Raw genomic sequence first — 15,749 nt, 5'->3', positions numbered from 1 at the left:
GCAGCTGACATCCGGCACTATGTGCCAAGAGTGGTCACGGACCTCCCCCGGCACATTAACCCCCGGCACACTGCGATCAAACACGATCGCAGTGTGCCGGCGGTATAGGGAAGCAAAAAACATTCTTCCTATAAATACATTTCTTTATCTAAAAAAAACAATAAAAGTACACATATTTAGTATCGCCGCGTCCGTAACGACCCCACCTATAAAACTATATCACTAGTTAACCCCTTCAGTGGACACCGTAAAAAAAAGAGGCAAAAAGCAACGCTTTATTCTCATACCGCCAAACAAAAAGTGGAATAACACGCGATCAAAAAGACTGATATAAATAACATGGTACCGCTGAAAACATCATCTTGTCCCGCAAAAAACGAAGCCGCCATACAGCATCATCAGCAAAAAAATAAAAAAATTATAGTCCTCAGAATAAAGCGATGCAAAAATATTTTTTTCTATAAAAGTTATTATCATATAAAAGCGCCAAAACATAAAAAAATGATATAAATGAGGTATCGCTGTAATCGTACTGACCCGAAGAATAAAACTGCTTTATCAATTTTACCAAACGCGGAACGGTATAAACGCCTCCCCCAAAAGAAATTCATGAATAGCTGGTTTTTGGTCATTCTGCCTCACAAAAATCGGAATAAAAAGCGATCAAAAATGTCATGTGCCCGAAAATATTACCAATAAAGACGTCAACTCGTCCCGCAAAAAGTAAGACCTCACATGACTCTGTGAACCCAAATATGGAAAAATTATAGCTCTCAAAATATGGTAACGCAAAAAATATTTTTTGTAATAAAAAGCGTCTTTCAGTGTGTGTGACGGCTACCAATCATAAAAATCCGCTAAAAAACCCGCTATAAAAGTAAATCAAACCCCCCTTGATCACCCCCTTAGTTAACCCCTTTACCCCCAAGGGTGGTTTGCACGTTAATGACCGGGCCAATTTTTACAATTCTGACCACTGTCCCTTTATGAGGTTATAACTCTGGAACGCTTCAACGGATCCCAGTGAATCTGACATTGTTTTCTCGTGACATATTGTACTTCATGACAATGGTAAAAATTATTTGATAGTACCTGCGTTTATTTGTGAAAAAAACGGAAATTTGGCGAAAATTATGAAAATTTCGCAATTTTCCAACATTGAATTTTTATGCAATTAAATCACAGAGATATGTCACACAAAATACTTAATAAGTAACATTTCCCACATGTCTACTTTACATCAGCACAATTTTGGAACCAAAATTTTTTTTTTGTTAGGGAGTTATAAGGGTGAAAAGTTGACCAGCAATTTCTCATTTCTACAACACCATTTTTTTTTTAGGGACCACATCTCATTTGAAGTCATTTTGAGGGGTCTATATGATAGAAAATACCCAAGTGTGACACCATTCTAAAAACTACACCCCTCAAGGTGCTCAAAACCACATTCAAGAAGTTTATTAACCCTTCTGGTGCTTCACAGGAATTTTTTGAATGTTTAAATAAAAATGAACATTTAACTTTTTTTCACAAAAAATTTAATTCCGCTCCAATTTGTTTTATTTTACCAAGGGTAACAGGAGAAAATGGACCCCAAACATTGTTGTACAATTTGTCCTGAGTACGCCAATACCCCACATGTGGGGGTAAACCACTGTTTGGGCGCATGGCACAGCTCGGAAGCGAAGGAGCGCCATTTGACTTTTCAATGCAAAATTGACTGGAATTGAGATGGGACGCCATGTTTCGTTTGGAGAGCCCCTGATGTGCCTAAACATTGAAACCCCCCACAAGTGACACCATTTTGGAAAGTAGACCCCCTAAGGAACTTATCTAGAGGTGTGGTGAGCACTTTGACCCACCAAGTGCTTCACAGAAGTTTATAATGTAGAACCGTAAAAATAAAAAATCATATTTTTTCACAAAAATTATCTTTTTGCCCCAATTTTTTATTTTCCCAAGGGTGAGAAGAAATTGGACCCCAAAAGTTGTTGTCCAATTTGTCCTGAGTACGCTGATACCCCATATGTGGGGGTTAACCACTGTTTGGGCAGATGGGAGAGCTCGGAAGGGAAGGAGCGCCGTTTGACTTTTCAATGCAAAATTGACAGGAATTGAGATGGGACGCCATGTTGCGTTTGGAGAGCCACTGATGTGCCTAAACATTGAAACCCCCCACAAGTGACAGCATTTTGGAAAGTAGACCCCCTAAGGAACTTATCTAGATGTATGGTGAGCGCTTTGACCCACCAAGGGCTTCACAGAAGTTTATAATGGAGAGCCGTAAAAATAAAACAAAAATTTTTTCCCACAAAAATTATTTTTTAGCCCCCAGTTTTGTATTTTCCTGAGGGTAACAGGAGAAATTGGACCCCAAAATTTGTTGTCCAATTTGTCCTGAGTGCGCTGATACCTTATATGTGGGGGTAAACCACTGTTTGGGCGCATGGGAGGGCTCGGAAGGGAAGGAGTGCCATTTGAATGCAGACTTAGATGGAATGGTCTGCAGGTGTCACATTGCGTTTGCAGAGCCCCTAATGTACCTAAACAGTAGAAACCCCCCACATGTGACACCATTTTGGAAACTAGACCCCCTAAGGAACTCATCTAGATGTGTTGTGAGAGCTTTGAACCCCCAAGTGTTTCACTACAGTTTGTAACGCAGAGCCGTGAAAATTAAAAAAAAAATCTTTCCCCCAAAAATGATTTTTTAGCCCCCAGTTTTGTATTTTCCCGAGGGTAAGAGGAGAAATATGACCCCAAAAGTTGTTGTCCAATTTGTCCTGAGTACGCTGATACCCCATATGTTGGGGGGAACCACCGTTTGGGCGCATGGGAGGGCTCGGAAGGGAAGGAGTGCCATTTGGAATGCAGACTTAGATGGAATGGTCTGCAGGCGTCACATTGCGTTTGCAGAGCCCCTAATGTACCTAAACAGTAGAAACCCCCCACAAGTGACCCCATATTGGAAACTAGACCCCCCAGAGAACTTATCTAGATGTGTTGTGAGAACTTTGAACCCCCAAGTGTTTCACTACAGTTTATAACGCAGAGCCGTAAAAATAAAAAATCTTTTTTTTCCCACAAAAAATATTTTTTAGCCCCCAGTTTTGTATTTTCCCAAGGGTAACAGGAGAAATTGGACCCCAACAGTTGTCCTATTTGTCCTGAGTACGCTGATACCCCATATGTTGGGGTAAACCCCTGTTTGGGCGCATGGCAGAGCTCGGAAGGGAAGGAGCACTGTTTTACTTTTTCAACGCAGAATTGGCTGGAATTGAGATCGGACGCCATGTCGCGTTTGGAGAGCCCCTGATGTGCCTAAACAGTGGAAACCCCCCAATTCTAACTGAAACCCTAATCCAAACACACCCCTAACCCTAATTCCAACGGTAACCCTAACCACACCTCTAACCCTGACATACCCCTAACCCTAATCCCAACCCTATTCCCAACTGTAAATGTTATCTAAACCCTAACTGTAACTTTAGCCCCAACCCAAACTGTAACTCTAGCCGTAACCCTAGCCGTCGCCCTAGCCCTAACCCTAGCCCTAACCCTAGCCCTAATGGGAAAATGGAAATAAATACATTTTTTTAATTTTTCCCTAACTAAGGGGGTGATGAAGGGGGGTTTGATTTACTTTTATAGTGGGTTTTTTAGCGGATTTTTATGATTGGCAGCCGTCACATGCTAGAAGACGCTTTTTATTGCAAAAAATATTTTTTTTTGCGTTACCACATTTTGAGCTATAATTTTTCCACATTTTGGTCCACAGAGTCATGTGAGGTCTTGTTTTTTGCGGGACGAGTTGACGTTTTTATTGGTAACATTTTCGAGCACGTGACATTTTTTGATCGCTTTTTATTCCGATTTTTGTGAGGCAGAATGACCAAAAACCAGCTATTCATGAATTTCTTTTGGGGGAGGCGTTTATACCGTTCCGCGTTTGGTAAAATTGATAAAGCAGTTTTATTCTTCGGGTCAGTACGATTACAGCTACACCTCATTTATATCATTTTTTTATGTTTTGGCGCTTTTATACGATAAAAACTATTTTATAGAAAAAATAATTATTTTTGCATCGCTTTATTCTCAGGACTATAACTTTTTTATCTTTTTGCTGTTGATGCTGTATGGCGGCTCGTTTTTTGCGGGACAAGATGACGCTTTCAGCGGTACCATGGTTATTTATATCTGTCCTTTTGATCGCGTGTTATTCCACTTTTTGTTTGGCGGTATGATAATAAAGCGTTGTTTTTTGCCTCGTGTTTTTTTTTCTTCTTCTTACGGTGTTTACTGAAGGGGTTAACTCGTGGGCCAGTTTTATAGGTCGGGCCGTTACGGACGCGGCGATACTAAATATATGTACTTTTATTGTTTTTTTTTTATTTATTTAGATAAAGAAATGTATTTATGGGAATAATATTTTTTTTTTTTCATTATTTAGGAATATTTTTTTTTTTTTTTTTTTTTTTTACACATTTGGAAAAAAATTTTTTTACTTTGTCCCAGGGGGGACATCACAGATCAATGATCTGACAGTTTGCATATCACTCTGTCAGATCATTGATCTGACATGCAGCGCTGCAGCCTTCACAGTGCGTGCTCTGAGCAGGCTCTGTGAAGCCACCTCCCTCCCTGCAGGACCCGGATCCGCGGCCATCTTGGATCCGGGCCTGGAGCAAGCAGGGAGGGAGGTAAGACCCTCGCAGCAACGCGATCACATTGCGTTGCTGCGGGGGGCTCAGGGAAGCCCGCAGGGAGCCCCCTCCCTGCGGGATGCTTCCCTCTACCGCCGGCACATCGCGATCATCTTTGATCGCGGTGTGCCAGGGGTTAATGTGCCGGGGGCGGTCCGTGACCGCTCCTGGCACATAGTGCCGGATGTCAGCTGCGATAGGCAGCTGACACCCGGCCGCGCTGGACGTACTATCCTGTCCGTGGTCATAGGGGCCCACCCCACCTCGACGGGATAGTACGTCCGATGTCAGAAAGGGGTTAAGAAAAAATTTAAAAAATGTATTTATTTCCATTTTCCCATTAGGGTTAGGTCTAGGGTTAGCTCTAGGGTTAGCTCTAGGGTTAGCTCTAGGGTTAGCTCTAGGGTTAGCTCTAGGGTTGAGGTTAGGGTTGGGGCTAAAGTTAGGGTTGGGGCTACATTTACAGTTGGGATTAGGGTTAGGGGTGTGTCTGGGTAAGAGGTGTGGTTAGGGTTACCGTTGGGATTAGGGTTAGGGGTGTGTTTGGATTAGGGTTTCAGTAATAATTGGGGGATTTCCACTGTTTAGGCACATCAGGGGCTCTCCAAACGCGACATGGCATCCGATCTCAATTCCAGCCAATTCTGCGTTGAAAAAGTAAAACAGTGCTCCTTCCCTTCCGAGCTCTCCCGTGTGCCCAAACAGGGATTTACCCCAACATATGGGGTATCGGCGTACTCAGGACAAATTGGACAACAACTTTTGGGGTCCAATTTCTCCTCTTACCCTTGGGAAAATACAAAACTGGGGGCTAAAAAATAATTTTGATGAAGAAAAAAATATTTTTTTATTTTCACGGCTCTGCGTTATAAACTGTAGTGAAACACTTGGGGGTTCAAAGTTCTCACAACACATCTAGATAAGTTCCTTTGGGGGTCTAGTTTCCAATATGGGGTCTCTTGTGGGGGGTTTCAGGTTCATTAGGGGCTCTGCAAACGCAATGTGACGCCTGCAGACCATTCCATCTAAGTCTGCATTCCAAATGGCGCTCCTTCCCTTCCGAGCCCTCCCATGCGCCCAAACGGTGGTTCCCCCCCACATATGGGGTATCAGCGTACTCCAGACAAATTGGACAACAACTTTTGAAGTCCAATTTCTCCTGTTACCCTTGGGAAAATACAAAACTGGGGGCTAAAAAATAATTTTTGTGGGAAAAATGTTTATTTTTTATTTTTACATTATAAACTTCTGTGAAGCCCTAGGTGGGTCAAAGTGCTCACCACACATCTAGATAAGTTCCTTAGGGGGTCTACTTTCAAAAACGGTGTCGCTTGTGGGGGGCTTCAATGTTTAGGCAAATCAGGGGCTCTCCAAACGCAACATGGCGTCCCATCTCAATTCCAGTCAATTTTGCATTGAAAAGTCAAATGGCGCTCCTTCGCTTCCGAGCTTTGTCATACGCCCAAACAGTGGTTTACCCTCACATATGGGGTATCGGCGTACTCAGGACAAATTGTACAACAACTTTTGGGGTCCATTTTCTCCTGTTACCCTTGGTAGAATAAAACAAATTGGAGCTGAAGTAAATTTTTTGTGAAAAAAGGGTGAATGTTCATTTTTCTTTGAACATTCCAAAAATTCCTGTGAAACACCTGAAGGGTTAATAAACTTCTTGAATGTGGTTTTGAGCACCTTGAGGGGTGCAGTTTTTAGAATGGTGTCACACTTGGGTATTTTCTATCATATAGACCCCTAAAAATGACTTCAAATGAGATGTGGTCCCTAAAAAAAATGGTGTTGTAAAAATGAGAAATTGCTGGTCAAATATTAACCCTTATTACTCCCTAACAAAAAAAAAAATTGTTTCCAAAATTGTGCTGATGTAAAGTAGACATGTGCGAAATGTTACTTATTAAGTATTTTGTGTAACATATCTGTGTGATTTAAGGGCAAAAAAATTCAAAGTTGGAAAATTGTGAAATTTTCAAAATTTTTGCCAAATTTCCGTTTTTTTTTTTACAAATAAACGCAGGTAATATCAAAGAAATTTTACCACTAGCATGAAGTACAATATGTCACAAGAAATCTATGTCAGAATCACCAGGATCCGTCGAAGCGTTCCAGAGTTATAAGCTCATAAAGGGACAGTGGTCAGAATTGTAAAAATTGGCCCGGTCATTAACATGCAAACCATAAACTTTCATTTAATACTAACTTGTATAGGCTTTGCAGGTCCTGCAGCCAGCCAAGCTGTGGTGAGGTAAAGAAGGGCTGGAGCATCACAACTGAGGAAGCTGCATTGTTTTCAGTAAAGTGTCTGGAGGACCTGATGACGACATGAAAAGGGAGGGCTCTGTGCAGTCATGTGATGCTCCAGCCTGCCCTCTTCATGACCTCACACAGGTCCTATGCTGGAGCACGCAGACAACATCTGCAGGGGCCCGGGCTGTGCTGTTAGGCATCCCTTCTTCCTCTGGCCCCCGGCTCCTGCCCCCTCCTCCATCGGACACACGATCTCCCCAATCCGGCTCTGGGGGTCCGCTGTTCAAGTGAAGGAATATTCAGTTGCTGCTCACTGCTCAGCGCTGACAGGTGGGCAGGGAAGCGGCTCATGAATATTCCTTCACTTTAAGCATCAGGACCACGTGGTTTCCCCAGCCAGTATTCTTGCAGTGAGGACTTTTTCCTGACCCCCCCCCCCCCATGTTACATTTGGACCATAAGACGCACCCCACACTTTCCTGCCAAATTTGGAGGAAAAAAGTGCGTCTTATGGTCCGAAAAATACAGTAATTTTACAGTGTATAATGGGCCCCATATATGATACTGCAGTGTATAATGGGCCCCATATATGATGCTCCAGTGCTATCATATGCTGGGGCAGTAGTGTGCGAGTATCTGACGCTAATAAGCTCAACAAACTTATCAAGAAGGCAAGCGTGGCTGTTGGCCGCCATCTGGACTCTTTTGAGGAGGTATTGGAGGATAGGATTCGGAAGAAGTGTAGGGCTATAATGAACAATAAAGCTGACGTCACACTAGCAGTATTTGGTCAGTATTTTACATCCGTATTTCTCAGCCAAAACCAGGAGTGGGTGATAAATACAGAAGTGGTGCAAATGTTTCTATTATACTTTTCCTCTATTTGTTCCACTCCTGGTTTTGGCTTACACATACTGATGTAAAATACTGACCAAATACTGCTAGTGTGACGGCAGCCTAATACACACCCACTATACGAGCTGCTCTTGAAGCAGAAGAGCACATTCAGAAGCCGTCTAATCCTACTAAGGTGTAAGAAGGAGAAATTCAGGAAATCGTTTGTGTACCTACTGCTATGGGGATATATCATAATTTCCTAAGGGTGGTAGACAACAATGTCTGATTGCAGGTGTACTAAAGTCAATTAACAGTGACTTATGTACCTGAACTACCCACATTTATTTGTTATGTAATGTTGGTACAGTTGTGCAAGATTTGTGTCCTAATATTTTATGTACTGCTGCTGAAATACCGTAATTTCCCCCAGGATCAATAAAGTGTATCGTATCATGGTCCCCATATATAATGCGCCAAACATAAAGAGACATACTCTCCTCTCCTTGCTGACCCGCTGCATCCTTTGACCTGAAGACAACAGTCAGATGATGTTGTGAAATGCTGCAGCGGTGCAACAGGGAGAGGTAAGTATTTCAAGTGCCGGAGCAAGCGGGGGGACACTCACAGGCACTGGCACAGACACCGGGCCCCCATAGCGCATCGGTCTCCCCGACGGCGATTGGGCCTCCCGCCTGCTTAGGGCCCCGGCACTTGCCTGGGTGTGCCGGGTGCTGACGCCGGCCCAGTCTACCGCATATCCCTGATACACCCAGTCCATAATTCCATCATAGAAGGAAATTACATTAGTCTGGCATGACTTGTTTGCTACAAACCTATGCCGTGTTCTTAGTACTTATTGATCAAACTTCATAGGATAACATTACACATTGATGTACACCACTGGTAAATTTTAGGTATAAACTTGTTAATCGCATTCTCAGTTCACTTTACAATAGACACAGCGATTTTGGTTTAATGATCGCTTGAAAATATGATTACAAGTTAAGGTGCTGCAACATTAAGCAGTTAGGCTACGTTCACATTAGCGTTTTGCTTGTTTGCGTCGGGCGACGCAGCGGCGACGCATGCGTCATGCGCCCCTATATTTAACATGGGGGACGCATGGACATGCGTTGTGCTGCGTTGTGCGATGCATGCGTTTATTTTGCCGCAAGCGTCGGGCGCAGAAAACGCAACAAGTTGCATTTTTCTTGCGTCCGAATTTCGGCAAAAAAGGACGCATGCGTCGCAAAACGCAGCGTTTTTGCGTGCGTTTTGGTGTGTTTTTATTTGCGTTGTGCGTTGCGTCGCCGATGCAGCGGCGCACAATGCAAATGTGAACGTAGCCTTATCTGTCAAAACTCTTATAAATTACACACACACAACTTTAGTTACTAGTAACGCCAATTAATATCTATGTCTACCCTATTGTCATAAGATTTGGCATCCTATTTTATATGGGAATTAATCTGACTAATAATTTAACAGGACAATAGTCAAGAATACCAATTTAATTATTCCACATTTATCACCAACCATGAATTAGTGGGTCACATTGTAACATCAGTTTGTGACCTAATGTACATCCATATTGTATGTATGTAAATAAACTTGCGGTATATGGCATAAAAGTTACATTTTAATAACACATTCCTTTTCTTTTTTGAGTGTTTATCCAAGTACTTACATGCACGCTGTTTAATTATGTGTTATATCTGGGTGTGCCGGGAGTAAGGCTCACTGGCTCCATCTTCATTCCTTTTTTCAAGATGGGGGCAACATTTGCCCTTATCCAATCTTCTGGGACTTCTCTTGTTCTGTAGGAATTTTCTTGCCTAAAAGTGGGATATAGAATTTTCGCAAAGTGTAGCACACATTTAAAGGGAATCTGTCGCAAGATTTTTTTTCCATCTAATCTGAGGGCAACATAATGATTCCAACTGTGTTTCACTTATTGGGCTGCTTGATGTAGTATTGATAAAATAGCTGTTTTATCGGCAGGAGATTATCACTACAGGACTAGTAAATCTGCTGCCAGATAGGTCACCATCTTCATAAGATCTGTATAACCCACCCACACCACTGGCTGGCAGATTCCTGTGTACACTGTAAATGGGCAAAAACCTGCCAATCCGTGGTGTGGGCGGGGTTATACAGAGCTCTACATTCGGAGAACTGCCAAATCTGCAGCCGATAAAATAGGGATTTTTATCAGAATGATAGCAAGCAGCTCCGTAAGTGCCACATCGCTGAAATCTCACTGAAATCAGGGTATCTGCCTTTAGATTATGCTGCTCTCAGATGGAGTAGCAAAAATCTGGTGACAGATTCCCTTTAAGAATTATTATTTATTTAGTCAATATTATACAACCATATTATGTCCTGTTGGACTCTGCTCATCTAACATATGCCCAAAAATTATAAATTAAAATCCCAGATAATCCTCTAGATGAATACTATAAATGTAAAACCCCTATTCATCAATGTGTTCAGGACAGAAATCTTTCTGAGGTTGCTCAGACATTTTACCACTTTTAGCATTTTGGCCAGTTCCTCCTTAATGGGTGGAGCAGGGTTGGGGCATGGCGTTGCCCACTCATCTAAGTCACGACTGGTTGTGGCGTACCATACTCCACAAATCGTACTCCAGCCTTTTGACTGGAGTAAGATTTGTGGTGCTTTACATACCACTTTTAAGACTTGCCTGAGTCATTAAGAAGCGTGGACCTCCTAATAAATCGGGCTTCTCTGTCTCCACTACGCCCACTCATCATGACTGTAGTGAAAAATACCGGCCTTGATGAATTGCGGACATAGTTTTCAAAATAGTCTCTGCTAAAATGTCCAGCTGCCACAAACCATTGAAATCTGCACTACATTCGGAGCCCTGAAGTGTGCGAAACGGCAGCCAACCGCAGGAGAACCTGGTTATGTGGTGTGTCTGTCTTGGCACAAGCTGGGTACAACATATTGAATGCTCAAACGGGCACATCTGTGGCAAATATTACAATTTCTACTAAGCACCTACCGCTCGGCATTCCCTGCTGTGAGAACACAATGCTCTGTGTACCCCTACATAAAGTCTTTTGAAAGTGTAACTCCCAAACTAAGATTAGTTCTTGTGGGTTTCCACTATATCGGTATCCCAGGGGCTCCCCAAATGTGATGGTGCCCCTTGTGGTCTGGTGCCTAGTCTTCTTTATCCTGAGCTCACCGTTGGGATTAGATGCTGCATCTACTGAACTACACACATCTGCTATTTGCAATAAGTGGTCTTGAGGACAATTGTCTCAGTCCTTTGATGATAGTACCAAGCCAAGAGTTTGCAAACGCAATCAATAGGAAAACGTACCTCGGTGTCTGTTCTAGCTACGGAAGAATGGCAGCCGCATCTGTTCGCTCTGTGTTTCCTCAAGTTATTATGTCCGGGAATGTTCTGTTATTGGAAGTCATTTGCATTCGGTTCGTTCCTGCCGCTGCACCACTTAGTCAGCATTTACCTCCATTATAATTTAACGTGCCATCGTGTCTCTCTGACAGACGTTCTCTGCTATATGAGGAGACTGCTATGAAGTATCTGGTGCCACATGGTGATCTCCCATCATGTCCATATGGCTGGAGTGAATATATTGCTCCTGTGTGTAAAATAGGAATCCCTAATACATTTTATAAAGATTCCACCCATTCTTCAGTGGTAAATAATTATGTGAATAGTCTGTAGATACAGGAGATGGCTGTGAACGAAAGTTTCACCAAATCTGCTCTGCCAACCCACTAGCCATAGGATGCCAAATGAATATCCTGTGATTTGCTTTATTGATGCAGTGTCCACTATATTTACCCATTGGTGGGCTGCCTATGAGAGCATTTTAACTCTTTATTCCGTCCTGCAGGTCGGACCATTGGCTACAAGGCATAGTACATTACAGGTAACCCCCGTTACTTTCTCATTTTCTCCCAGACCAGCTCCAGCAGAAGCTACACAGAGAGATGCAGAGGCTTCAGGTTCCCAAGCTCCTGTCTCTGACACTAAACCTACCGTTGACCCATCTTCTGCCAAAGATGTCCCACCTTTTCCTGAGCCTCGTGTGCAGTACCCACGGCTTTCCTCTCTCACAGCATGTGAGCAGGATGCCTACGTGAAGATGATGATCAAATTTCTCAACAATAAGTACACCAATATGGCCTTTCAGCACATGAAGGAATACAACCTTTACCAGGTAATTGAGAGCTATACGTGTTCTATTGTGCAGGAACGAAGGAGAAACTGCAGAGGTCCCTTGTACATAGTGCAGATAGCGAGGACTCCCACAAGCAATAATGCTTCTTTTTTAATGTTTTGATGTGTCATTGTTTCACGATTCCTACCGTGACGGTCACCAGTATGTCACGATACGGGGGTGACCTTTGGCCAGCACATGGCTATCACATGTGCAAGGGGCTTATCTTAATTATCCCTCCACTGCTACAATGTGATGAAAACAAAAACAAAGGCTATTGACCTATCAATTTACTGCAGGGGCTTATTTTAATTATCCCACTGCTGCTACAATATCACGAACTGCAGGGATTTATGTATATCTCGCTTTCCAGTTCTGGTTTGGACTTTGCAGCTTCTCTGGTGCCCCTTTGCCTTCAGGTCAGTCTAGGTACTGCACCTAGGGTAATTAGTCGCCAGAAAGGCTGCCTGCTATGTACTGGCTATTGGGCACACTGCAGCGAGGGCGCTATAACTACTCCCACTCAGGCAGGAACAATAATTATCAACGCCGCCATTGCCACAACGACTCCCAAATGCACAGAACAAGTATGCTGCCACCAGCTCCGATTTAAAAGGGTTCAAAGCCAACCCAATTCATGAGATAAGACCTGCTGTAACAGCTCCTCAGGCAAGACTGAAGGTTGTGCTCACTGGCAGTCACTTATACCTGCAGGCTTGTGACATCACGAAAGGGGCTGAGTTACCATTGCCCTCCCCTCAGATGTACAGTTTTTAACCAACAAAACTTATAATTGTCATATCTTAGCTTGAGAACATGTCAGAATCACAGCACACCCATGATTCATCTTGTATTAAAATTAGCTCTCTATTGATACCAAATTCTTCCTAGTTGTTCCACATGGTTCCGGAGAAATCCGTACTTTGTACTTGTGTTTAGCTGCTAGTGGTTACAGTGGTTGACAGATCTACCGATGGAAGTTAGCAATATATACTCCTTCTTTTTCTAGCCCAAATCGGTGGCCCAATATTATATTATCATAGAACAAAGAACCGCATGTCTTAGAAAGGCTAGACCAGTTACAGCTGGTACTAGATGGGAGGAGGGATGAGTAAGTTGCTCAGAGCCTGGAATTTTACAGCTAGAAGCAATAAAACCTCTTCTACACACGCATTTCAGCAAGCAGAAACACAGAAGGGGGTTCAGAGCCCACAGTATGTGTACTAACAGGGGAAACTAAAAATCATATTATACATTCTCATCACACATGGACTTCACCATTAAACAGCCAAACAGTATTCGTGAAACAGACATGTAATTTGTATGGTAGGAGCAATGTTAAAGCGGATCTGGCAATAGGTTTCACTTTATGAACTTAGTACATTATTAAATACGGTAGATCTCTTAGACTTGATGAGACTAGTGTACATACTTTAGAAATCTTTGTCAGAATGGCAGTATAATCCTGATAAATTTCTCTTAGTAGCACCCACTGTACATTTACAGCCGATGTTGTCAGGAGCTGAGCCTTTTCCATTCAGTGCAAGTGACAGCTGTGTAGTACAGTAGGCTCCTGACGGTAGTTAGCCAATGGGTTGTCATAGCAGCCGACCTACTGATGGACAATATGTCTGCCATGTTAGCACATGTTTGATGCCCAAATGGTGGCTTTATAGGAATCTGGTAATCACCTAATAGACTGCAGGTTCAGATTTCCTGAAGGGACTAATAGAAATGTTAAAAAATAAAACAAGGCCCTCATACGGCTATATTGATGGAAAAATATAAATGGTATAACTCTTAGGCCGGCGTCACACTAGCGAGTTTTACGGACGTATGAGCGCAGAAAATACGTCCGTAAAACTCGCAAAACAAACGGCACAATTATTCTCTATGCCCCTGCTCCTATCTGCCGTATTTTACTGATCCGTATTATACGGCTTTCTACGGCCGTAGAAAATTGCAGCATGCTGCGTTTGTCACCGTACTGCGCAAGAAATACGCCAGTGAAAGTCTATGGAAGCCTGAAAAATACGGATCACACACGGACCAGCAGTGTGACTTGCGAGAAATACGCAGCGGTGTTAGAGAGACAAGCCGGTAATTCATTGCGGTGTACAGTAAAATCACACTGACAGCTTACAGTAGAATAGGTAGAATAAATGTGTACACATAGAATAGGTATATATATATAATGTCAGTGAGACACATATATGTATATATATTATTACTTCATACAGCGCTAGATAGCTTTAAAGCCGGTAATTCAATTACCGGCTTTTGCTATCTCCTTCCTAAACCCGACATGATATGAGACCTGGTTTACATACAGTAAACCATCTCATATCACCTTTTTTTTTGCATATTCCACACTACTAATGTTAGTAGTGTGTATATGCAAAATTTGGCCGTTCTATCTACTAAATTAAAGGGTTAAATGGCGGAAAAAATTGGCGTGGGCTCCCGCGCAATTTTCTCCGCCAGAGTAGTAAAGCCAGTGACTGAGGGCAGATACTAATAGCCTGGAGAGGGTCCACGGTTATTGGCACCCCCCTGGCTAAAAACACCTACCCCCAGCCACCCCAGAAAAGGCACATCTGGAAGATGCGCCTATTCTGGCACTTGGCCACTCTCTTCCCATTCCCGTGTAGCGGTGGGATATGGGGTAATGAAGGGTTAATGCCACCTTGCTATTGTAAGGTGACATTAAGCCAAATTAATAATGGAGAGGCGTCAATTATGACACCTATCCATTATTAATCCAATACTAGTAAAGGGTTAAAAAAACACAAACACATTATTAAAAATTATTTTAATGAAATAAAAACAAAGGTTGTTGTAATATTTTATTCAACGCCCAATCCAATCACTGAAGACCCTCGTTCTGTAACAAAAATAACATAATAAACCAACAATATCCTTACCTTCCGCAGATCTGTAAAGTCCAACGATGTAAATCCATCTGAAGGGGTTAAAATATTTTGCAGCCACGAGCTTTGCTAATGCAACGTTGTTCGTGGCTGCAAAACCCCGGGGAATGAAGGTAAAGTAGGTCAATGACCTATATTTACCTTCATTTGCGGTGAGGCGCCCTCTGCTGGTTGTTCCTAGATCGTGGGAACTTTCCTAGAAAGCTCCCAGGCTCGAGTTCATAAGAGGCGCCCTCTGCTGGTTGTCCTTTTTTTTGTGACACATGGATCCCTTCTATAGCGGTATGTTGGTTTTGCAAGCCTGCGAGAAAAACACGCAGTACGGATGCCATACGGATTACATACGGAGGATGCCATGCGCAAAAAACGCTGACACACCCTGCCTACGGAGGAGCTATGGACCACTATTTTGGGGACTTTTCAGCGTATTACGGCCGTAATATACGGACCGTATTGTTTTACGCTGTGTGTGACGCCGGCCTTAGAAGGAGAAGAGGAAATAAAACTAAATCGAGAAACCAAAATGGGCACATCTCTAAGGGGTTAAAATTAGCATGTTACGACTCCAGCTAAGACTGTTCACATGGAACATTGAATTTATTGACCGATGAGTGTCTCCGTGTACTGCTCGTGCCCTTCTCCGCACAGCCGAAAGATCTGCCTGCAGTTCCATGCACCAGTCCGGTCCGTAAATTAGAATAGACTAGCACATGCTGTGATTTTATTTTTAGGCAACTCTAATAAAGTTACAACCAGTGTTATATTTGAGTCACACTGAAGGCATCAAAACTATGAAT

At 42.8% G+C, this 15,749-nt stretch overlaps 1 protein-coding gene across 1 annotated transcript in view; it reads left to right on the top strand.

The window, feature by feature from the left end:
* ICE2 (interactor of little elongation complex ELL subunit 2) overlaps positions 1 to 15,749 on the top strand; it is a 189,053-nt gene that overhangs the window by 84,213 nt on the left and 89,091 nt on the right. The window contains exon 3 of the mRNA XM_069765691.1: positions 11,764 to 12,022. Within this exon, the coding sequence (XP_069621792.1) occupies positions 11,764 to 12,022 (259 nt within the window). The remainder of the gene's footprint in view (positions 1 to 11,763; positions 12,023 to 15,749) is intronic.

The sequence above is a fragment of the Ranitomeya imitator genome, chromosome 4, assembly GCF_032444005.1.
Source record: "Ranitomeya imitator isolate aRanImi1 chromosome 4, aRanImi1.pri, whole genome shotgun sequence".
NCBI lineage: Eukaryota > Metazoa > Chordata > Amphibia > Anura > Dendrobatidae > Ranitomeya > Ranitomeya imitator.
Note: the sequence above shows the minus strand (reverse complement) of the source record. Positions and strands in the feature narration are given on the sequence as shown.